Source organism: Coregonus clupeaformis, chromosome 24, assembly GCF_020615455.1.
Source record: "Coregonus clupeaformis isolate EN_2021a chromosome 24, ASM2061545v1, whole genome shotgun sequence".
In the NCBI taxonomy this organism is placed as follows: Eukaryota; Metazoa; Chordata; class Actinopteri; order Salmoniformes; family Salmonidae; genus Coregonus; species Coregonus clupeaformis.
This window is the reverse complement of record NC_059215.1, coordinates 18,307,943-18,333,713: the sequence shown is the minus strand read 5'-3', so window position 1 is coordinate 18,333,713 and position 25,771 is coordinate 18,307,943. Positions and strand designations below refer to the sequence as shown.

The following is a 25,771-nucleotide window of genomic DNA, read 5'->3' as shown; positions in this document are numbered from 1 at the left end:
ACCATACTTTTTAGCTAACATTCCACTCTTTGCCACTCCTGTCATTTGCCAAAGGCAGGAGTGGCAAGGAGTGGAATGTTAGCTAAAAAGACTGGTAAACAGGCTTTACGTGCCCTGGTCAAAACTAATGCACTATACAGAATAGGGTGTCATTTGGGACGCCGACAGATTATCTGTGTGAGGGAGTAGTGCCCTTCTGTGAGCACTCACTAACCTGCATACTGGAGCTGAGCTAGCCTGGTCCCAGATCTGTTTTTGCTGTATAGCCAACTCCAATGGTCAGTGTCATGTCAAACATGTACACACAGATCTGTGACCAGGCTAGAGCTGGGTTGGTGGGAGTAAAAATGATATTCTCCATACCACATGGAGGGCATCTTGGCATCAAGTAACCCCTTATCAAAGGTTGGAAATAATGAAATGTGTGAATATATACAGTACCAGTCAAAAGTTTGGACACACCTACTCATTCAGGGGTTTTTCATTATTTTTACTATTTTAGTGAAGACATCAAAACTATGAAATAACACATATGGAATCAGTGTTAAACAAATCAAAATATATTTTATATTTGAGATTCTTCAAAGTAGCCACCCTTTGCCTTGATGACAGCTATGCACACTCTTGGCATTCTCTCAACCGGCTTCACGGAATGCTTTTCCAACAGTCTTGAAGGAGTTCCCACATATGCTGAGCACTTGTTGGCTGCTTTTCCTTCACTCTGCGGTCCAACCCATCCCAAACCATCTCAATTGGATTGAGGTCTGGTGATTGTGGAGGCCAGGTCATCTGATGCAGCACTCCATCACTTTCCTTCTTGGTCAAATAGCCCTTACACAGCCTGGAGGTGTGCTTTGGGTCATTGTCCTGTTGAAAAACAAATGATAGTCCCACTAAGCACAAACTAGATTTTTACATTTTTAGTCATTTAGCAGACGCTCTTATCCCGAGCAACTTACAGGAGCAATTAGGGTTAAGTGCCTTGCTAAGGGCACATCGACAGATTTTTCACCTAGACGGCTCGGGGATTAGAACCAGCGACCTTTCGATTACTGGTACAACGCTCTTAACCACTAAGCTACCTGGGATGGCGTATCGCTGCAGAATGCTGTGGTAGCCATGATGGTTAAGTGTGCCTTGAATTCTAAATAAATCACTGACAGTGTCACCAGCAAAGCACCATCACACCTCCTCCTCCATGCTTCACGGTGGGAACTACACATGCGGAGATCATCCGTTCACCTACTCTGCGTCTCACAAAGACACGGCGGTTGGAACCAGAAATCTCAAATTTGGACTCATCAGACCTAAGGACAAATTTCCACCGGTCTAATGTCCATTGCTCGTATTTCTTGGCCCAAGCAAGTCTCTTCTTCTTATTGGTGTCCTTTAGTAGTGGTTTCTTTGCAGCAATTCGACCATGAAGGCCTGATTCACGCAGTCTCCTCTGAACAGTTGATGTTCAGATGTGTCTGTTACTTGAACTCTGTGAAGCATTTATTTGGGCTGCAATTTCTGAGGCTGGTAACTCTAATGAAGTTATCCTCTGCAACAGAGGTAACTCTGGGTCTTCCTTTCCTGTGGCGGTCCTCATGAGAGCCAGTTTCATCCTAGCGCTTGATGTTTTTTGCGACTGCACTTTTTCCGAAATTTTCCGGATTGATTGACCTTCATGACTTAAAGTAATGATGGACTGTCGTATCTCTTTGCCTATTGAGCTGTTCTTGACATAATATGGACTTGGTCTTTTACCAAATAGGGCTATTTTCTGTATACAACCCCTACCTTGTCACAACACAGTTGATTGGCTCAAATGCATTAAGAAGGATGGAAATTCCACAAATTAACTTTTAACAAGGCACACCTGTTAATTGAAATGCATTCCAGGTGACTACCTCATGAAGTTGGTTGAGAGAATGCCAAGAGTGTGCAAAGCTGTCATCCAGGCAAAGGGTGGCTACTTTGAAGAATCTCAAATATAAAATATATTTTGATTTGTTTAACACTTTTTTGGTTACTACATGATCCATATGTGTTATTTCATAGTTTTGATGTCTTCACTATTATGCTACAATGTAGAAAATAGTAAAAATAAAGAAAAACCTTGGAATGTGTAGGTGTGTCCAAACCTTTGACTGGTACTGTATGTATGTACAGTGAGGGAAAAAAGTATTTGATCCCCTGCTGATTTTGTATGTTTGCCCACTGACAAAGACATTATCAGTCTATAATTTTAATGGTAGGTTTATTTGAACAGTGAGAGACAGAATGACAACAAAAAAATCCAGAAAAACGCATGTCAAAAATGTTAGCAATTGATTTGCATTTTAATGAGGGAAATAAGTATTTGACCCCTCTGCAAAACATTACTTAGTACTTGGTGGCAAAACCCTTGTTGGCAATCACAGAGGTCAGACGTTTCTTGTAGTTGGCCATCAGGTTTGCACACATCTCAGGAGGGATTTTGTCCCACTCCTCTTTGCAGATCTTCTCCAAGTCATTAAGTTTTCGAGGCTGACGTTTGGCAACTCGAACCTTCAGCTCCCTCCACAGATTTTCTATGGGATTAAGGTCTGGAGACTGGCTAGGCCACTCCAGGACCTTAATGTGCTTCTTCTTGAGCCACTCCTTTGTTGCCTTGGCCGTGTGTTTTGGGTCATTGTCATGCTGGAATACCCATCCACGACCCATTTTCAATGCCCTGGCTGAGGGAAGGAGGTTCTCACCCAAGATTTGACGGTACATGGCCCCGTCCATCGTCCCTTTGATGCGGTGAAGTAGGCAGCATTCCTCCTCCTCCAAACACGGCGAGTTGAGTTGATGCCAAAGAGCTCGATTTTGGTCTCATCTGACCACAACACTTTCACCCAGTTCTCCTCTGAATCATTCAGATGTTCATTGGCAAACTTCAGACGGGCCTGTATATGTGCTTTCTTGAGCAGGGGGACCTTGCGGGCGCTGCAGGATTTCAGTCCTTCACAGCGTAGTGTGTTACCAATTGTTTTCTTGGTGACTATGGTCTCAGCTGCCTTGAGATCATTGACAAGATCCTCCCGTGTAGTTCTGGGCTGATTCCTCACCATTCTCATGATCATTGCAACTCCACGAGGTGAGATCTTGCATGGAGCCCCAGGCCGAGGGAGTTTGACAGGTCTTTTGTGTTTCTTCCATTTGCGAATAATCGCACCAACTGTTGTCACCTTCTCACCAAGCTGCTTGGCGATGGTCTTGTAGCCCATTCCAGCCTTGTGTAGGTCTACAATCTTGTCCCTGACATCCTTGGAGAGCTCTTTGGTCTTGGCCATGGTGGAGAGTTTGGAATCTGATTGATTGATTGCTTCTGTGGACAGGTGTCTTTTATACAGGTAACAAGCTGAGATTAGGAGCACTCCCTTTAAGAGTGTGCTCCTAATCTCAGCTCGTTACCTGTATAAAAGACACCTGGGAGCCAGACATTTTTCTGATTGAGAGGGGGTCAAATACTTATTTCCCTCATTAAAATGCAAATCAATTGCTAACATTTTTGACATGCGTTTTTCTGGATTTTTTTGTTGTTATTCTGTCTCTCACTGTTCAAATAAACGTACCATTAAATTGATAGACTGATCATTTCTTTGTCAGTGGGCAAACGTACAAAATCAGCAGGGGATCAAATACTTTTTTCCCTCACTATATGTATATATATACAGTTAAAGTCGGAAGTTTACATACACCTTAGCCAAATACATTTAAACTCAAATACATTTAAACAATTTCTGACATTTAATCCTAGTAAAAATGCCCTGTTTTAGGTCAGTTAGGATCACCACTTTATTTAAAGAATGGGAAATGTCAGAATAATAGTAGAATGATTTATTTCAGGTTTTATTTCTTTCATCACATTCCCAGTGGGTCAGAAGTTTACAAACACTCAATTAGTATTTGGTAGCATTGCCTTTAAATTGTTTAACTTGGGTCAAACGTTTCGAGTAGCCTTCCACAAGCTTCCCACAATAAATTGGATGAATTTTGGCCCATTCCTCCTGACAGAGCTGGTGTAACTGAGTCAGGTTTGTAGGCCTCCTTGCTCGCACACACTTTTTCAGTTCTGCCCACAAATGTTCTATAGGATTGAGGTCAGGGCTTTGTGATGGCCACTCCAATACCTTGACTTTGTTGTCCTTAAGCCATTTTGCCACAACTTTGGAAGTATGCTTGGGGTCATTGTCCATTTGGAAGGCCCATTTGCGACCAAGCTTTAACTTCCTGACTGATGTCTTCAGATGTTGCTTCAATATATCCACATACATTTCCTTCCTCATGATGCCATCTATTTTGTGAAGTGCACCAGTCCCTCCTGCAGCAAAGCACCCACACAGCATGATGCTGCCACCCCCGTGTTTCACGGTTGGGATGGTGTTCTTCGGCTTGCAAGCGTTCCCCTTTTTCTTCCAAACATAACAATGGTCATTATGGCCAAAAAGTTTTATTTTTGTTTCATCAGACCAGAGGACATTTCTCCAAAAAGTACGATCTTTGTCCCCATGTGCAGTTGCAAACCGTAGTCTGGCTTTTTTATGGCGGTTTTGGAGCAGTGGCTTCTTCCTTGCTGAGCGGCCTTTCAGGTTATGTCGATATAGGACTCGTTTTACTGTAGATACTTTTGTACCTGTTTCCTCCACCATCTTCACAAGGTCCTTTGCTGTTGTTCTGGGATTGATTTACACTTTTCGCACCAAAGTACGTTCATCTCTAGGAGACAGAACGCGTCTCCTTCCTGAGCAGTAAGACGGCTGCGTGGTGGATTTTCCCATGATGTCAAGCAAAGAGGCACTGAGTTTGAAGGTAGGCCTTGAAATACATCCACAGGTACACCTCCACTTGACTAAAATGATGTCAATTAGCCTATCAGAGTCTTCTAAAGTCATTTTCTGGAATTTTCCAAGCTGTTTAAAGGCACAGTCAACTTAGTGTATGTAAACTTCTGACCTACTGGAATTGTGATACAGTGAATTATAAGTGAAATAATCTGAATGTAAACTTGTGTCATGCACAAAGTAGATGTCCTAACCGACTTGCCAAAACTATTGTTGGTTAACAAGAAATATGTGGAGTGGTTGAAAAAGGTGAATCCAGTTGAAAGCTATGATCCCTTATTGATGTCACTTGTTAAATCCACTTCAATCAGTATAGATGAAGGGGAGAAGACAGGTTAAAGAAGGATGTTTAAGCTTTGAGACATTAATTGTGTATGTGTGCTATTCAGAGGGTGAATGGGCAACACAAACAGGGTAGTATGATACAGGCACACTGGTTTGAGTGTGTCAAGAACTGCAACACTGCTGGGTTTCTCACGCTCAACAGTTTCCCGTGTTGTCAAGAATGGTCCACCGCCCAAAGGACATCCAGCCAACTTGACACAATTGTGGGAAGCATTGGAGTTAACATGGGCCAGCATCCCTGTGGAACACTTTCGACACCTTGTAGAGTCCATGCCCCGATGAATTGAGGCTGTTCTGAGGGCAAAGGGGGGTGCAACTCAATATTAGGAAGGAGTTCCTAATGTTTTGTACACTCAGTGTATACATACTGTATGTATAAATTGTGTACTGTAAAGTATCCTACATTTCTGACTGTATAGATTCAGAATCTCCTAAGTATTTTCCTAGATTTCTCTACATGGAATTCTATAATTGAAGACATGAGCTGGTCACGTGGGAAAGAGACTATTGGCTTTTTATAATAGGGAGATGGGTGGTGAGGGTTTAGTTAAACATCCAATGCACTTTGTTGGTTACAAGTAGTTACTTTTTGTCTTATATCATGTTCAGATTGATTTGTCATGAACACATTTTAATTGCAATCAAAGCAGATTTCCATATTTTAGTTGAGGATAATAGATAAACTGTACAAGAGATGATCATTATGTTGACAATGTCTGCTGCAACAATATACTTTTGTCACAAGCACTTTAGAAATGTTTGATTAGGGTGGTGTCTGTCTGTAGTACACGATGGAACTAGCAGAGAGATCAGCATCATGTTCATTTCAACCTGAGAGGAATGTATCTGGTTCCAAAAACAGGCCCCTAGGGCGCTGGTCAAAAGTAGTACATTAACCAGGGAATAGGGTGCCATTTGAGACGGAAGCTGTCTTTATGTATACAGAGAAAGAAAGGGCACTAGATGTCATTTTTTCACTTGAGGTTTGGCAGCTTTTGCGTCTTACTTTTCCCATTATCATGCTGCACAGGGATTCTGATCAATCAGCCCCATTGCATTCTGTTTGTATGATTTAACTTACCAATGTACAAGATGTTGTTCCGGAATGCGTCCCAAATGGCACCATATTCCCTATATAGTGCGCTACTTTTGACCAGAGCACTATCGTCCCAGGTGAAAAGTAGTGCCCTATAAAGGGAATAGGGTGCCATTTGGGACACAGCACATCACCCTGATGTGCCTCATTCCCTTGATGTTAACAAAATCCCAGACTTTAAAGGCCCACTGCAGTCCAAAAAAATATTTTCCTGTGTTTTATATATATTTCAACACTGAGGTTGGAATAAAACTGTGATTATTATGATAATGCCCTTTTAGTGTAAGAGCTGTTTCAAAAGACTCCCTGAAACGTCAGCCTGTTTAAGTGGGATGGAGTTTTGGCCTGCCAGGTACCATCACCAGGCGGTAAATTAGTTAATAGACCAATAAGCGAGAGATCCAAACCGCTCTGCCAATAACAGCTAGTTTTCCATTTCCCCTCCCCACTCAGACCATTCCCAGACAGTCCTAGCAAAAATCTTGCTTGAGAAATTGCTCTTTGCTAAGAAACTTTATTTTTGACCATTTTAATATTTTTAAAAAAATCACAGTAAGGTACTTAATTGTTACCCAGATAAAAATGGCTGCACGTCTTGTTTTAATCCACACAGCAGCACCTCTGTAGTTAAGGTCTTACTAATATACAGTATGTTAATAACATAATACATATCAAAAGGTGGTAATTTCCAGAATTTGCTTTCCATTTTCATTGTTCGATCTACATGTGTATAATGAGACTAGAGGTCACTGAATATTTTGTGCAGAACAATTTATTTATTCATATTTGAACAATGATAACCAGCAGAATAAGTCATATGGTGGAAACCCATCCAGTCCTTACAGATATCCTGCGGTTCTGATAAAACAAACCACCTTAAAAACATTAATAAAACTACTGTATTTTCAAATACGTCTCTCATTCACTGGGTAAAGTTCATATTATCAGCATTCGTTTGGTTGTTTGTACTGTTCCATCTTCCAGACAAACACAGAGCTAAGGTCAAATTGACATAGATAAATTATTACAATTAGTAGTTTCAGAGAGAGAGAGAGAGAGAGAGAGAGAGAGAGAGAGAGAGAGCACAACTGACAGCGCACCAAACACAGCCAGACAGACATGGTTCCTTAGGTTAAAGGGAAATGAAGAGAGAAAATCTACAATTCAAACAAAATGGAGGGGCGGAGGATTACAGTCAATCATGTCTAATAATGTTCATGGCTTAATAAACCAGTCTCTTTCAGTCCTCTTCGTCCTCATCTTCCTCATAGTAGCGGTTCCTCTTAATCATCTCCTCTACAGACACGGCCTCCTCGCCGTCCCAGAAGCCCACATCCTGAGACTTGTGGTTGGTCTTGGGCCTAGGCGCCGCCTCTGGAGAAGAGGGGGGCGTGACGATCTCTGACGAGGCAGTCTGGCAGTTTTGTGAAGGTAACCCTTCCCCCTCCTCTTCTCCATCTTCTTCTCCCTCCATCTTCTCCTCTTCTTGTTCTTCTTCCTCCTCCCCGTCCTCCTTCACTCCCTGTTCTTGTTTTGTTTCTAGTGAATTGTGGTGGTTCTCTTTTAGAGGTGCGACTCTCCCCTCCGTCACCTCCTCCTCAGAGCTGGTGTGGACATCCACATAGCTGTTGTCACAAGGCGTGTGGTAGTCAGGTGACAGGCTGTCAGGTTGTTCCTGGACCTCCATGCTCTGTTCCTCAGGACTGGAGGCCGGCTCAGGCTCCCTGTCCTCCAATGAGCTCCTCCTCTCCAGCGGCTCTGGCTCAGAATTGGTTGTCTGACTGGCAGCAGGGGCGGGAGCATGGGAGGGGCTAGCCAATGAGAAGGGCTGGCTGCGCTCTTTGAGGGAGGAGCTCCTGCAGAGGGTTGAGCATTCGGTGGACTCTGGGCTCTGGTCGGGGAAGGCCGAGTCACCCTCTGGGGGCCACTTGGCACGGGATGGTCTGCCAGCGGAGCTCCCGTCTGAGGTGGGGCTGGCCCCCATGTTACCCCCCTCTCCATCTCCTTCGGTGCGGGGGGGCCAGGAGATCTTCAGCCGACGTGTCTCCACTGGCTTGTCCTTCTCTGCTGAGATCTGGGCGCGGGTCTCCAGGGAGGCTGTCACCACGTTGACCTTGGCCAGTGGAGACTCCTCTACCGCTGGGCTGATCAACAGTGTGCCAGTAGAGGCGCACTTCTTCAGCTTGTCTTTGGAGAAGGAGGTGGCCTCTGTGGTCTGTTCGGTCCCCTGTTCCTCCCCAGCCCCACTCTCTCCTTTGGTCTCCCACAGCTCCTTGTGAGGGCGCAGGCCGAAGCCCTCGTCGTAGTTGCCCTTGGCCTTGAACAGCTGACAGAAGTGAGGCTTGCAATAGACGTGGCCGTGCAGAGAGGCGTAGGTCCCCAGGCTGTCCAGCAGAGGGAGACAAAGAACATACATTGAGAAAAACAATCATTTTTATAATCAAGCAGCAAAAACCCTCATCCTTGAAAACTCAAGAGGAACAAGACTGTGGACCTAACGACAATATAAAGTCCACTAACAGTGAGGTTAACAGATGTTTAAACAATAAACAAACAATTCCTTGCTGCATGGCCTCTGTCCAATCCACTCACCTGAGTTTGGTGTTGCAGTGGGAGCATCTGAAGCAGGTGTTGTGGTAGACCTGTTGGTTGGCCACCAGTCTCTCCAGAGGGTAGACGGTCTTCTGACACGACACACAACTCTCCTGTGCAGGCAAGCAGAAGCTCTGCACACTCACAAAACAAAGAGAGGCATTCAAGGCAGGTTAGTTAGGAGAGTGAATGGTTTGAATGGTTTGCTCTGAGACAAATGCAGAAAAGGGACTGTTGAACTCACCCTGGAGGTCTTGGGCTGAGCTTGGTCCTTCTGGGTAGAGGATACAGAGGAGGTGCCGGTACTGGAGCCTGCTGTGACATGAGACTAATATCAGTAATGACTCACTCGACACCAGAGGGAGCTGTTGTAAATATACTGACCTAATGCCCAAACTGAAACCTCATACACTGAGTATACCAAACATTAGGAACACCTTCCTAATATTGAGTTGCTTACGTGCACGCACACCCTCTGCCCTCAGAACAGCTTTAATTCGTCGGGCATGGACTCAAGGCTCAATTGTCTCAAGGCTTAAACATCCTTCTTTAACCTGTCTCCGCCCCTTCATCTACGCTTAATTGCGCATCTGGCCCTTTAATTGGCATCTAATGTGCAGGTTTAGCGACGGTTCTGTACTGCTGTTGCTCATTTCATGGCAAAGTTAGCAAATATCAAATAAAATATACTAATGATGTACTTACTCATGATATACTTCTGCCAGGTAAGCCTACTGTGCAATTAACATTTAATTGAGAAGGTTTAGGAGAAAGTATTTCTGTCAGCCCACAAGACGGTTATCACATCAAATGGCTACTAGTGATGGGCATTCCGAGTCTTTTCTGTGAGCCGGACCATTTGGCTCTGTTCACCTAAAAGAGCCGTTAATTTGGTTCCCAAACGGCTCTTCGTTCAGTAATGCTTGGAAATTGACCTAAAACCATTTTAAAAAATTGTCAATCTCTAATTTCAAGCTTAAAACGTTGCCCACCGTTATGTCAGATTGTGAAATGTGAGTTCAAATACATTTTTACCTGACCAAATTATTAGATGGCCTGAAAAATTTTTGGGGGGATAAAATGTAATGCACTGAAAAAATTAGCGTGGACCAGAATGAGCCTCTCCTCATTATATTGTTCATGCACTGCGAATGACCATCTTCAGATAATGTTTTTATAATTAAATCTGCAGATAATCGATGTCTGGAGCTCAAAAAGCTATAGTAAAAGTGATGCAAATCAGGGAGCCAAATGAACGGCTCTTTCACATATGCGATTCGCTTCCCGACGATTACCAAAAAGAGCCGTTCGTTTGCGAACAACCCATCACTACTGGCTACACACGGAGTGATAGACAAACGCCAGCACCACACAGACAGAAAGGGGCATTATTGCTGAAACTTAATTGGCAGATATTGTGTTAGGTTTGCCTTTTTAAGCCAATAGTGGCTAACCAGGGGTGGTATAATGTCAAAGTTGCGTTGGTTGGATAGTAGCTGGGAGCTTGCGGTGTCTGATACTTGAGATTTAGGACAGTTTGCGGTGGAACAGGTGAAAATTGCACATACTTTCAGAATTGTTTGGCGAGCTACTCATAAGTGGTCTGCTAGCTACTGGTAGCTCCGATTAACCTGTTGGAGACCACGATACTGATTGAAGTGGATTTAACAAGTGACATCAAAAAGCGATCAAAGCTTTCACATGGATTCACCTAGTCAGTCTGTAATGGAAAGAGCAAGTGTCCTTAATGTTTTGTACACTCAGTTGAGGAGACAAATAATGACAGACAAGAATATAGATTTGGTGAAATGTAGTGGAGGACCAAAAGAGTTACCATTGCTCTCTGTGGAAGAGGCTTTCCTACTGTTGGGCTCAGAGTCCGAACCCTGAGAGGAGAGGGAGAGGAGAGGGGATGATGATTTAGGGATGTTTCAGACATAGACACACACACAGACACAAAGAGCACAGTTCCTCACCATGTCCCCACTGCCTGGGGGTACATTCTCCTTCTGTTTGCTGCTGCAGAGGAGGAGGTCTGAGTCCAGCTGATCACTCTGTTAGAGAGAGAAAGACAGAGACCTGTTTTACAGTTGGGATAAGTAACCTGCACATGACAGGTTCTGGCCGGGATGGGCCTGAAGTTTGGTGTGGTTTATTCGGATCCCCATTAGCTTTTGCCGAAGCAGCAGCTATTCTTCCTGTGGTCCAAAAGTTATTACTTTGAGCTCAAGTTCAGTCAGATTTGAGAACTGCAACCATAGACAATGAAGTTAGTCTTCCATGGCAGTCCGAGAGTAAAGGACAGGACAGGTACTCACGCTGACTGAGGAGGATAACACCTCCGTTTTAGACACAGCAGCCTGGTACATGGCCATCCTGTCCCGCAGTGGCACGGACTCTACGCTCCCTGCATCTAGGAGACAGACCGAGAGAAGCACAGGTTAAACACACCTCTCATAAGCTATGTAAATGAAAGTACAGGCTATAGATTCAGCACAATGCAGACTGTGGGTCACGGGGTATGTCCCAAATGCCACCCTATATAGTGCACTACTTTTGACCAGAGCCCCATAGGCTTTGTTCAAAAGTAGTGCGCTATTAAGGAATAGGACATTTGGGACATAACCATGGTGTTTGTCAGGCTGTGATCGGAACAGGTTCACTGGGGGAATAGAAAGAAAAAGCCCTCTTCCTGTAACTATCATTCTTCCTGTAATCACTGAGGCATTCTGCTGATCATAGCACAAGTGAGCCCCAGCCCTCTCCAGTCAGTCTACACCACTGAAACAGCTACAGGAAGGAAAAACTTACATATGTTTTAGTCTCTCTGTACTTCTGTGTAGCCTAGTGAAACAATATACTCATGGAGAACAATGCATCTGCTTTTAACTCTGTTGTCCCATTTCGTGTGTATGTGTGTGTGTGTGTGTGTTTCCCCTCAGTGTAATAGTACCGCCAAGTAGCTGGTCCATGTTATCAGTGATGCCTCCGATCCTCACAGGCTCTCTGGACACCTGGAAACACAGAACCAAGTCATGCTATCAGGACAGCACATTCCATTATGGTAGCCTTTACATTGTAGACTCAGCAGGCTCTGAACATTCTAACTAATGCCAGCAGCTCCTGCATCGTGGTTTGCATACAGAACCATATGATGCTCACATATTTAGCTCTAGGCTAGCATAAACAAACAGTGGGGGAGAACCAGGGCCATCCATCAGACAGTTCTGAGCCATGTGCTCTGACAGAAAAGGAGAGGAAAAGAGGGGTGGAGAAGAGGGGGGAGAGAAGAAGTATGGCAGCCTGTCAGTGAGTCAGTCAGTTCCAGTAGCAGCCTGGCTTGTTGTCCAGCTCCCGTCCTGGCTGTATGCCTCTCCTGCCCAGCCTCTCCCAGCCCTCTCTACTCTAATCCCCTTATGAGCTCAGTGAGATAGAGCCTGGGGCAGATAGAGCCTGAGGGAGGCAAGGCAAGGCAGACACCCCTGTCGGTCCTCCTGTCCACAGTCACACTCCAGTCAGGAGGCTCACCTGCCTCCCTGACACACACAGAACAGAACAAAGCACTGGGCAGAGCAGAGCTGAACACTGAACACAGCTACAGGAGCCTATACACACAGCCCCAAAAAAGGTAACACAAAATAACAATAACAAGGCTATATACAAGCGGTACCTAGTCGATGTGCAGGGGTACCGGTTAGTCGAGGTAATATGTACATGTAGGTAGAGGTAAAGTGACTATGCATAGATGTTGTGTTCCGTCTGATTAGTTGTTGATTAGGACACTTCGGAATCTTCCATCATATGACCCTAAGACTTTAACCAAATAGGGCTACATAACCAACTGGACTGCATTGATCAAACTGACTTTGCTCGGTGACGCTTTCAGACCTAAAGACATGGGGACAGAGTGGCTGCCTGCATTTCAACCAACTTTTCAACCCTCATTTCAGCAGTCAGGAGTGAGAGAGGGATTTCATAGAGCAGAGGTTAGAGGTAACAGCCAAGAGGAGAACACACTGTTCTTGGCACACACCTGTAGTAGCAGAGACTCAAGTCAAGACTGGCTTCACCTGGCCTCCACACACTCAATGTGAGAACAGCCTCTTGGTGCGGCCCAAATGGCATATATAGGGCACTACTTTTGACCAAGGCCCATAGGGTGCCATTTGGGACGCACTCTGTCTCCTGCCTCCTGTCCGTCTGTACCGCTTGTGTCTGTAAAAGGCCAATTTATGCTTGCTCCGGAAATGCGATCCAGGCTTGCGGAGGCCAAATCGAGCTCTGTACCGCATCGCCGTACACCTCCCAAATTTTGTTACAATGCGGAGGGCTCCGTATAGCTCCTTATAGTGCCGCATTGACATGATTGGTTGACGGTAGGTGGGAGCGGGAGGTCCTGTATAAGCAAATTCACATCCTTGACAACTTCCTTCACGACAGCTCTGCTCCATGAAGCACAAAAAGTATGAATGCTCTGACTTCTGCGGAGGCGGCATCGCAGTAAATGCTATACGGCCAGCGTAAATGTCGGATTGACCATGCAGAGCCTTTTAGCCAGAGTGTGATCAGTATCAGAGATTAGAGCAGCAGGGTGTCACAGAGCCCTGGAGGCTGGGACTGCACCGGGAACAGCCTTAATAATACACAGACGGAGTGGGGGATGAGAGGAGGGGTCAACGGGTGGATAAAACCCTGAAATACAAAGAGGAGACAGAGCAGTGCTGTTCTGGAAGAAAAGTCTTTATAGCGTTGTGCGTTTGTGGCAGTCTGGATTTTAGATCTGCATTCGCAGAAGGGGGTGACACGTGCTGTTCCATCCTCCAGAGTGGATTAATCTAGGCTCTAGAGGGAGCCAGACCCCAGCTGGCCCAGACGGACCCCAGGTGGAGAGACCCCACTCTAATCCAGCTGGAGGTCCCCTCCCAAGCCAGACCAAGATTCAGCCGGACTCCTCTCCTCTCCAGACTATGGTCACGGGTGGTGCCTCAACAATATGGTGGAGGCTGTAAACAAACAAAAGGCCAGGAGGCAGCTGAGCTCAGAGAGGGAGGAACTGATCAGCAGGCCAGACAAAGAGCTGACACTAATCCCACTGACAATTAAAACCCCCAGAGACAGATGATACAGACAGAGGCTCCTCCCTGAAGCCTACCGCCGGCTGGCTGGCTGCCTGGGCATCAGAGCATTAACAACAAAAAAGGTCAATTCAAAATCAGTGAGTTGTAGGCTACATATAGCCCAAAACCACCATTGACAAAAGCATATGAAAAAATCCTTGAAAAGCCCATTCACTGACAGTAACCATAATTCACCAACCATAGTGCAGTCAGTGTATAGGCTAGCCCTCCCATCAAAGGACTCAATTCACAGCGTAATGTACTGTAACCTAATAAAAACACACTAAACTAGCAAAGAAAGCAAACTACAAATATAAGCCCTCGACTGTTTCAGAGCCACAGTACTAAAAGTGAACTTAAGGAGGTCCGAGATCGAGGGTTGAGACCAAACAAAGAACAAAAAACATATTTACCTCTCGCAAAGCAATGCTAGGAGCAACAGGGAGAAGCAGAGTGGAACACAATGAAGAGGAGAGGAGAGGAGAAAAGTTAAGCTGGAGCGCTCATGCCTGTCCTGGAGGAGTTTTGAACATCAACAGCAGCTAACTCGATTCTGTTCATTACACTGTGGCTCCACTGGACTGGTGCCTCTCCTTCGTTCTTCCTTTCTGCCTCATCACAGTCACACAGAGAGAGAGAAGCAGAGAGGAGGGGAAGCCTTCAGGGGGGCATATGGAGGGGAGGGGAGTGGGGCTGGAAAGGAGGGAGGGAGAAGATGAAGTTGGGTCAATTAATTTCACAGTGCCTCTCCCTCATGGCCGGCTCCTCCAGCGAGAGGAGCAGGAGGGGGAGAAGAGAGGAGCAGGAAAAGAGAGAAGGAGGAGGGGCAGAAGAGAGAAGGAGGAGGGGCAGAAGAGAGAAGGCCTTGCTTTGATAAACCAGGGAGGACCAGGGGAGGGAGTGTTATCAGAGGAGGCTCAGTTTCTTCTCTACTGCAGTAATGTGCATGCCTGCCCCATGACATCACCACTTCTTGAGGAGAGGGGCTAGGGCTCAGCTACAGGTCAGGGAGCAGGCCAGGCACAGGGCTGGGTGTGGGGGTCGAGGGAAGGGGCGTAGTTCGAGGGAAGGGGCAGGGCTAGGGGTGGGGGTGTAGGTCGAGGGAAGGGGTAGCCCAGGTCACTTCCTGGCTGTTAGCTGAGAGAATGAGAAAGAGCTGCGCATGTTCTTCAGTAAGGAAGGAAGGTTCAGCCAGCTGGGGTGTGGCAGGTAAAGCAACGTGTTAAGGAAGGTTCAGCCAGCTGGGGTGTGGCAGGTGAGGCAACGTGTTAAGGAAGGTTCAGCCAGCTGGGGTGTAGCAGGTGAGGTAACGTGTTAAGGAAGGTTCAGCCAGCTGGGGTGTGGCAGGTGAGGCAACGTGTTAAGGAAGGTTCAGCCAGCTGGGGTGTGGCAGGTGAAGCAACGTGTTAAGGAAGGTTCAGCCAGCTGGGGTGTAGCAGGTGAAGCAACATGTTAAGGAAGGTTCAGCCAGCTGGGGTGTGGCAGGTGAAGCAACGTGTTAAGGAAGGTTCAGCCAGCTGGGGTGTGGCAGGTGAAGCAACGTGTTAAGGAAGGTTCAGCCAGCTGGGGTGTGGCAGGTGAGGCAACATGTTAAGGAAGGTTCAGCCAGCTGGGGTGTGGCAGGTGAAGCAACGTGTTAAGGAAGGTTCAGCCAGCTGGGGTGTAGCAGGTGAGGTAACGTGTTAAGGAAGGTTCAGCCAGCTGGGGTGTGGCAGGTGAAGCAACGTGTTAAGGGAAGGTTCAGCCAGCTGGGGTGTGGCAGGTGAAGCAACATGTTAAGGGAAGGTTCAGCCAGCTGGGGGTGTGGCAGGTGAGGCAACGTGTTAAGGAAGGTTCAGCCAGCTGGGGTGTGGCAGGTGAGGCAACGTGTTAAGGAAGGTTCAGCCAGCTGGGGTGTGGCAGGTGAAGCAACGTGTTAAGGAAGGTTCAGCCAGCTGGGGTGTGGCAGGTGAGGCAACGTGTTAAGGAAGGTTCAGCCAGCTGGGGTGTGGCAGGTGAGGCAACGTGTTAAGGAAGGTTCAGCCAGCTGGGGTGTGGCAGGTGAAGCAACGTGTTAAGGAAGGTTCAGCCAGCTGGGGTGTGGCAGGTGAAGCAACATGTTAAGGAAGGTTCAGCCAGCTGGGGTGTAGCAGGTGAGGCAACGTGTTAAGGAAGGTTCAGCCAGCTGGGGTGTAGCAGGTGAAGCAACGTGTTAAGGAAGGTTCAGCCAGCTGGGGTGTGGCAGGTGAGGCAACATGTTAAGGAAGGTTCAGCCAGCTGGGGTGTGGCAGGTGAAGCAACGTGTTAAGGAAGGTTCAGCCAGCTGGGGTGTAGCAGGTGAGGTAACGTGTTAAGGAAGGTTCAGCCAGCTGGGGTGTGGCAGGTGAGGCAACATGTTAAGGAAGGTTCAGCCAGCTGGGGTGTGGCAGGTGAAGCAACGTGTTAAGGAAGGTTCAGCCAGCTGGGGTGTGGCAGGTGAGGCAACGTGTTAAGGAAGGTTCAGCCAGCTGGGGTGTGGCAGGTGAGGCAACGTGTTAAGGAAGGTTCAGCCAGCTGGGGTGTGGCAGGTGAGGCAACGTGTTAAGGAAGGTTCAGCCAGCTGGGGTGTGGCAGGTGAGGCAACTTGTTAAGCCGCAACAAAACACTCCTCTGATCTGGTGTCCAGGCAGGCGTCCATGTTCAAAGACCGAGTAGTAAGCTAGTTAACCCACAGCACTGGCTCTGATTAAAAAAAGGTCTGAATCTTGATCAAAGGTCAACTAAAACCCTACCTCATAGGAAAGTTACATTGAAAGTCTGGCCTTTCACATTCAATAACTAACTGTACAAGCCAGGAAAACAAACAAAATGGACTTTAAGTCTAGACTCGAGTAAAAAAGGGTTAAAATGATCCTTTGCTTTTAAATGAGCTCATCTACATTGAACAAAAATAAAATGCAACATGTAAAGTGTTGGTCCCATGTTTCATGAGCTGAAATAAAAAGATCCCAGAAATGTTCCATATGCCCAAAAAGCTTATTTCTCTCAAATGTGTACACATCCCTGTTAGTGAGCATTTCTCCTTTGCCAAGATAATCCATCCACCTGACAGGTGTGGCATATCAATAAGCTGATTAAACAGCATGATCATTACACAGGTGCACCTTGTGCTGGGGACAATAAAAGGCCACAAAAATGTGCAGTTTTGTCCCACAACACAATGCCACAGATGTCTCAAGTTGAGGGAGCATGCAATTAGCATGCTGACTGCATGAATGTCCACCAGAACTTTTGCCAGAGAATTGAATGTTCATTTCTCTACCATAAGCCACCTCCAACATTGTTTTAGAGAATTTGGCAGTATGTCCAACCGCAGACCCACGTGTATGGTGTCGTGTGGGCGAGCAGTTTGCTGATGTCAACGTTGTGAACAGAGTGCCCCATAGTGGCGGTGGGGTTATGGTATGGGCAGGCATAAGCTACGGACAACGAACACAATTGCATTTTAATCCATGGCAGTTTGAATGCACAAAGATACCGTGATGAGATCCTGAGGCCCATTGTCGTGCCATTCATCCGTTGCCATCACCTCATATTTCAGCATGATAATGCACGCCCCCATGTCACAAGGATCTGTACACAATTCCTGGAACCTGAAAATGTCCCAGTTCTTCCATGGCCTGAATAGTCAGACATGTCACTCTTTGAGAATATTTGGGAAGCTCTGGATCAATGTGTATGACAGTGTGTTCCAGTTCCCGCCAATATCCAGCAACTTCGCACAGCCTCTGAAGAGGAGTGGGACAACATTCCACAATCAACAGCCTGATGAACTCTATGCGAAGGAGATGTGTCATGCTGCATGAAGCAAATGGTGGTCACACCAGACACTGACTGGTTTGTCCCAGATACTGATCCATGCCCCTACCTTTTTTTAAGGTATCTGTGACCAACAGATGCATATCTGTATTTCCAGTCATGTGAAATCCATAGATTAGGGCCTAATGAATTTATTTCAATTGACTGATTTCCTTATATGAACTGTAACTCAGTAAAATCTTTGAAATTGTTCCATGTTGCGTTTCTATCAACATGGCTGTTAACCCCACAGGGAGCATGAGGAGGATAGGACAGTGGTTGTTTTGAAGCACCCCTCCTATCTGCCTGAGGACATGTTGACATCTAGCCCATCTCCAGGAGTGTTCTGTAGTGAGATGAGAACACTCATAGCGGTGCATGTGACTTGCAGCAGGACTAATACCAGGAGGGCTCTGACGCCTGGAGAACACGACACCACTTCTAGAACAGGAACAATGATGACACACAGACTAGTTGTCTTATGAACTATGATACTTCAGCTTCAGGGAGTCCTCTGACCTCGGATTAAAACACATGGGGCTTATCTTTAGCAAACCCTTCGACTAAGTCACTGTCACAGAGCAGCATGTGTAATCACACCACCTGATCCACACAACAACACTCTCCTAATACCTAAACAATATAAAAGTGTTTCCATTCTGCCAATAGCCATTCTCACTATTTATGTGACTAAAAATAATTAAATGTAAGGTAAAGAGTAAAAAAGGTGTCTCTGAAAATGTGACATGAAAGAATATATCCTATTAAAATACACGCTAGCTTGTAATCAGTGAATTTGGACTTGCTTCGTTCTGATGGTTCTCTCCTTTCTCGAACATCGTCTTGAGGTTGTTGATGGGGATGTTGGGCTTCTCACTGGGGACACAAGGTACTACTGCTGCTGCCTCCTGCCTCTCTGGGTCTCTCTGCTGCAGTCTTCTCTCCATGCTTGGTCCTGCCTGGTCCTCTGCAGCTGTGGGGCTGGTGTTGGGGTCTGGTGAAAGAGGTGGCTGGTCCTCAGTGGCCTGGCGCTGGGGCTGGGTCTGATGCTTGGCTTTAGGGTCTGAGGGGAGTAAGCAGCGAGTGTGGGTGGTGTGGGGTAGTGGGGCGCAGGACGTGGCTGAGGACTGGACAGGCTGCTCCCAGCGCTTCTTCAACACACTCAGGTTGCCACTGCGGAGAGTTGGGGGCAACAGCTCTGCAGCCTGGAGGAGGACGTAAAGAGAAAGTTTACTTTATTAAGATACCCATTATATCCACCAGGGCTACTCCTCAACTTGTTCATACAGTCTGACTAGCAGAAACATAGCAATGGCATAAATCAAAAGGGTTGTACAGTTTGTACAGTGTGTGCCTAAATAGAATCCAAGAATAGAATCCTAGTACAGAAACACTGTGGAATTCAACCCAGAAGGGCAATGGGGTAATACTATTAGCAGCATGTGAAGGAGATAAGATATAGAGACCAATGGGTAATAGGACAGAACAGATACCAGTCACATCAATAGTTTCAGGATACAAGAGTAAGAGTCTCCAACCTCATTCTAATAAAGCTAAAGTTAGCATTCAACCGGAGTAGCATCTTTCTACCAACAAGACTTCTCCCTGGCTAACCCAACCAGCTGACCACAGTTTCTCATGCTCATCAAATGACTAGGATCATATGACTAGAACACTTTGAGGGATGTTTAACACAAGATAGGCCTACCCATGAAAAAGATCTCAATGCTTTCTTTCAAGTAAACAACTGAAGCGTTGTCCTGTGTTGACATAACAACCATGAAAGTAAGATAAGTGAAGCTGAAATAAAGATTTACAGCCATTTAAAGATGCAGTCCGGAATCTTAAGCACTTACAAATTCATACTTATTGTATGAATTGGAATTCATAACATATCATAAAAATTACTATATGTATACACCAAACATTATGAACCAGTGGCATGCCTCCTCCCCAAACTGAAGACCCCCCCGGCACTTCAAATGTTCTACTGCTCGAGTCCCCGCACCTCCTATAGAATATAGGCTTCAAATTATTGCAGCACTCCCGCACCTAAATATACATGTAAACAGAACTGTCACCCAAAATGAGTGCCGGCGCCTATTTCAATCCACTTCAAGCACTGCTTTCAATACAGTACAACAGCTGATGATCTACTTATTCCAGACACCTACCTGGAATTTAAAAAGTAGCTTAATGAAGAAAAAAATTACATCCCTGCAGTCTGTTTATATCCCCATTCCCAGGCCGAGCCAACTGACCACTGGGAAGGGTGGATGTTTCGGCTAGGTGGGATCAGGCATTACATTGTAGTCCTTCATGCCACCCAGGAACAGGAGCAGCGATGTGAAACGACAGTGGAGGTATTATCTACCTTAAGATTAAAGTCTCAAAATAAGGATTAAGGCTTTACAAGTCTAGCCTCCAAGTGCAGCATGTGGACATCCGTGTGTGTGTGTGTTTATAGGCCCACCTGCGGTGTGAGTGTGTGTATTTGTGTGTGTGTGTCTGAGAGAGAGAGTGTGAGAGAGAGCGAGTGAGGATGAGTAAGTATGTGTGTGTGAGAGAGAGAAATTGGTTCTATAGCTTTATTAGATATTTGCACTTTCCAACCCTGACTGGGTACTTACTGCTTTCTTCCTCTCGGAGTTGCCCTCCTCTGCAGCCAGTTGGTATCTAGGAAGAGGATAGATGGGGTTGTGAGCATAGGCCTATGTAATGAGGTAGAGCAGTTTATAGGTATTGCCGTTTACAGCCCCGTCTTAGCCTCTCTATAGCTAAAACGTTTGTAAGGAGCCCTTCTAATTCCAACAATACACATAAACATGGATCAACGCTGTCTCCTAGTGGTCAGATACTGAAACCTTCTCAGAATATCAAAAATATGGAACTACGTATGTCAATGACCCTGACCATGTATCAATCATAAAATAACAAAAGGGACGTTTCCTTCACTAAAGTGGCCTACTAATACGCTGGATGGTGATCTGGGAGAATAAAGGAGACATTTCACAGGAAGTTCATCTCAGTTGACCTATCTTGACTATTTAAGAACTGTCGACATCAGTGAAACTGGAATAACAGGTTTGTGGGGATATGGATAAACATCATTCTACACAGAATAGCAACGGCTGGAAGGGAACACAGGTGAGAAGGAAAAACAAAATGTCAAACTGTTGAAAGTAGAGAGGTATGAAGGGGGACTAATCCAATCTCAGACATGTCATAGCCGGTGCTGTTTCTATAATTGGCTAGACAAACTGGTAAAAATCCAGCCTGGTCCTTGATCTGTTTGTCCTCTTGCCTGAGAGACAATGAGTTGGCATGATAGCACAAGCAGGCTGGCACTCGGGCTAGTACAAATCAGCAATGTTATCAAATACAGTTTCAAGCCATTTAAAGTTCTTATCTTGTACTGATCCAGCAAACACATGGACAGGACAGGACAAGACAGGAGTGGACTGGAAAGGACAAATGAGGACAGGACAGGAGAGGACAAAGAGTGGGAGTGAGTGGTGATCTATGATTATGGTTTCAGGCAGCAGGGCAGACTGGGGTGGAAAAAGCCATCAGTGGTCAGGAGGAGAGAGAGAGAATAGCAATACTGGAGTGAGTATGTGTGTTTCTACCTTGGTACAAGGGTATGTACAATAGAGAGAGAATAGATACATCTGGGTGAGTTTAAATGTGAAGAGTCCTTGTATGAGAAGAGAAGATAATAGGAAGATAACAGTCACAGTAAGGGTAAATGGGAGAGAGTGAGAGAAACTTACTTGGAGAAGCGCTCAGCGATGGCATTGTTCTTGCCTCTGGTGCCGACTATGGTCAACTCCTTAGCTGTGACTCTGAGGGACTGGGAGGCCCACTGTCTGCGACTGAATGGAGTGACGGCCATCTCTGTTGTTCTCAGGGGGAAAACTGCTCTAGCTGGATGGAGAGGGAGAAAAAAATGAGGTCAAATTAACCTCACAATTCTACCCTAGACAATCATACTGCTCGTATACTCTTCTGGAATTAGAAATCCTGCTAAATAAAAAAACTCAGATGTGTTTGCTTCATGGCAGCAGAATCTCAGCATGTGGGAGAAGACTGTGTATGAGCCATGTGTCTATGGTATGAGCAGGCTGCAGTGAATGACAGTAGGCTACAGAATGACTCGTGGTTCCTATGGATGAATGAATCAGCAGTGCGTAAGGCAGTAGCCAGCACACAGCAGCTACTCATCCAACTCTCATCGAGACACTGAACTCATCATGAAGTTGAAGTCCCCAAGCTACTATCAGCAGGCGCAGGCCTTGCCCAGTCATCTCTGTGTCATACAGTTCCGTGAAGTACCCACCTGTTTCCTGGGACGTCACACAGACTGACTGGAAGCCAGGGCAAGCAGATACATGCATTCACTCGCAGCCTAACTGTCATGACATGCACTCACTCGCAGCCTAACTGTCATGCATGCACTCACTCTCAGCCTAACGGTCATGACATGCACTCACTCTCAGCCTAACTGTCATGACATGCACTCACTCACAGCCTAACTGTCATGACATGCACTCACTCACAGCCTAACTGTCATGACATGCACTCACTCTCAGCCTAACTGTCATGACATGCACTCACTCTCAGCCTAACTGTCATGACATGCACTCACTCTCAGCCTAACTGTCATGACATGCACTCACTCACAGCCTAACTGTCATGACCTCACTCTCAGCCTAACTGTCATGACATGCACTCACTCACAGCCTAACTGTCATGACCTCACTCTCAGCCTAACTGTCATGACATGCACTCACTCACAGCCTAACTGTCATGACATGCACTCACAGCCTAACTGTCATGACATGCACTCACTCACAGCCTAACTGTCATGACATGTACTCACTCTCAGCCTAACTGTCATGACATGCACTCACTCTCAGCCTAACTGTCATGACATGCACTCACTCTCAGCCTAACTGTCATGCATGCACTCACTCTCAGCCTAACTGTCATGCATGCACTCACTCACAGCCTAACTGTCATTACATGCACTCACTCTCAGCCTAACTGTCATGACATGCACTCACTCTCAGCCTAACTGTCATGCATGCACTCTCATTTCAACTGTCATTTTAGGATTACACATGGTCCACCAGACAAAAACAATTAGCCTATCTGGATGATGAGGATTCCAGTTAGGGGAAAGCCTCTTGGGTTCTGTACAGTTTAATAAGCTAACATAGTACTGTCTGAAACTATTGGTTTAAAATGTCCTTTTTGAACAGAGGTATGGCGAGACAGGTAGACCTAGGCTATATATTCCTTTATAAGAAGAAATATGAGACACCTTCCTTCCACACATCCAGCACAAACCATGGTGATGATCTCACCGTTATTATGAATAATATTTAGGTCAGCAAAAAAAGTCCCCATTTTAGCAGGTTGGCATTTATCCAAATCTGCTGCACTGGAATATAGGCTAGCTTTAACACCTCCTCTTTATCCACTGAACACTACACACAGATCAAATCAAAATATCACCTCAGACAACACATTTTGGAAATTGCCAACAGCGTATGATTGACTACACATTAAAAATATAGGAAATTACTTGAGCACAGAGAGCAAACAACTAAAATGAATAGACCCAACTTAGGCACCCAACTTAACTCCTGACTTTCAAAGCAGTATTTCCAGACTGATGTCTAAATACCATGATAAGCCTTTATATTTTTTAAGATCAGCTTTATAAAAAATACTTTGTTTCTTTTCTCATTCATGAGATACAAACAAGCTGTTTTGCATCACATCTCATGAAAACAAACAAATAATAATCTCTCCCCCCATAAAAAAATTCTAAACGAGCTCAGGCACATTACATACCTTTGTGTTTATCTTATCTTATCACTCCTCTCTTATTACTTGATGCTTGTTTCAACTTCACTCAGTCTCAAGTGTAGAGCTCTCTCTGCCTTCTCTTTGCCTTCTCTCTTGCTCTTCAAGTCTCCTTCTCCTCAGTGCCTCAGTAACAGTTTGCTGTCTTGCACTGCTGTGTGCTCATAGAAGTCTGTAATATGCTTGGAGAAATGGGAGGGAGCAAATTAAGACCATGAGACTCCAACCAATAACGATGCAGCATTTACTTCCACCTGGCAGGTACAGTCAGAGTCCCTCCCATCTAAACCACTGTGTTCCGGTTTACACTAGATATCACATCCACAAAGTCAGATTCCACAGCCACAAAGTCAAAATTGGCACACCAAAGAATTAGCTTTTTGGTCTTAATTTAAGGTTAGGGTTAGGCATAAGGTTAGCAGTGTGGTTAAGGTTAAGGTTAGAGTTATGTTTAAAATCACATTTTAAGAAGAGAAATTGTAGAAATGGACGTGGTTTAGACATAATTATGACATTGTGGCTGTGTTAACTAGTGACGACCCTGTGTTCCTGAGGGTGAATCTAAAAGCAAACAAGGTGAATACATACAGTGTAGCCTACACCTCCTTACACAGTATGACATCAAAGGAAGAATCCCACTCAATTCCTGGAAGTGGCACAGACTCCGCCCACCTTCTCATGAGGTCAAAGGCTGAGGGGATGTGAGTCATTCACAATCCAGACAAACGGCACTGAGTGTCTGTGATCAAAAGACTTGAGACGTCTTATCGCCATCAAACCCATGTTCTCATCCCTCTTCAACTCAAAAGGTCTGTCTGTCAATAAACCAATACCAAAACAAATCCTCTGTACCTTGTTGTTCCTCTAAGATGTTTAAGACACTGTTGTTCTGCCGTCTAATACCATGTGGTTAAAGAGGACCGCTAAGCTTCAGATAGCATGGCACCAGGGTCTAGGCTACATCAGTGTCACATCACTACAGTCTAATCCAAACCACATGATTCTACTGTGTGTAGGGCAAGGCTCTGTGTCGCTAAAGCTAAATGTAACCTGACAGATAACTATGTCTACGGCAGACAGGATTTCAGAGAATACAAACTGGGTTTCATTTAAAGTTGTATAACAGTCAGAACCCTGTGTGGATCAGGATAAAACTCTCTCTGGCTTGACTTTGGGTGGTCTGTGTGTCTTTGGAGGAACCACGGGTGAAACCTTTTGGCTTATCCTGATTACATGGCATCCATGCTAAGAATGACTGATTATTAATTCACTAACTTATCACATCGAACATTACAATGAGTATACTCCATGTCTGCCAAGCTGTCTGGTATTTCATGCTGTCTCTACGCTCAACAACAAGTTGTATGCATACAGGTAACTGCCAAATTAAAGGAAACATTTTAGATGAGGGATACAACGTATATTGGAAGCAGGCGCTTCCACACAGGTGTGGTTGCTGAGTTAATTAAGCAAGTATAAAAATGCCCAGTTGCCCAGTATTTTGTCAACCGTGGCTAGAAGAAGAGAGCTCAGTGACCTTGAAAGCGGGGTTGCAACCCAGCTAGTACATTTGGTTCCTTGGAAGTTTGTGTTTATCCATTGGTTCTGGGAACAAAGTCATTCATTTCTTGACCGGTAAAACAGAACAATTTTGAAATGTTCTGAGAACGGAAGTGAACATTTTGCCTGTTCTGGGAATGTACATCTTTAGGTTGCAGGGAGGTTCTGAGAACGTTTTACTATTGCTCCCTGAAAGTTTTCCTGGGAGGTTTTATTAATGTTCTGAGAAAGGAAATTATAGATTATTTGAAGGTAAATAAATAACCGAGAACATGTTTCAATGAGACTTACATTGACACCACTAGCTTAACTGTTTTGAACTCCAAGCACATGGAAATTCATTTGCTTAGGCATTAATCATGCAAACACATTTATTTTTAATTGTCACACAGTGAGATTAGAACCGATGATCTTCTGTTTTCTATCCATGGAATTAGTCCATTGCGCCACCAGGATGGAGCTAGCATGCCATGTTTTTTTTTAACTCATACAAAGCTGTTCATTTTAATCTATTC

At 45.3% G+C, this 25,771-nt stretch overlaps 1 protein-coding gene across 2 annotated transcripts; it reads right to left on the bottom strand.

Moving 5' to 3' along the window:
- Nucleotides 1-7,053: 7,053 nt before the first annotated feature.
- LOC121537931 (LIM domain and actin-binding protein 1) lies at nucleotides 7,054-23,841 on the bottom strand. 2 transcript variants are annotated; one of them, XM_041845601.2, is made up of 11 exons: nucleotides 23,685-23,841; nucleotides 21,596-21,749; nucleotides 20,453-20,498; nucleotides 18,629-19,027; nucleotides 11,843-11,903; nucleotides 11,208-11,302; nucleotides 10,866-10,943; nucleotides 10,724-10,775; nucleotides 9,134-9,201; nucleotides 8,890-9,023; nucleotides 7,054-8,681 (listed from the first exon to the last, which is right to left on the bottom strand). In XM_041845601.2, exons 2-11 carry the CDS (start codon nucleotides 21,715-21,717, stop codon nucleotides 7,538-7,540), a joined length of 2,199 nt encoding a protein of 732 aa, XP_041701535.2. In that variant the 5' UTR covers nucleotides 21,718-21,749; nucleotides 23,685-23,841; the 3' UTR covers nucleotides 7,054-7,537. The 2 variants fall into 2 exon arrangements, with proteins under 2 accessions (XP_041701535.2, XP_041701534.2); XM_041845600.2 differs by having other exon boundaries at nucleotides 9,134-9,204; nucleotides 23,685-23,840.
- Nucleotides 23,842-25,771: the final 1,930 nt, after the last annotated feature.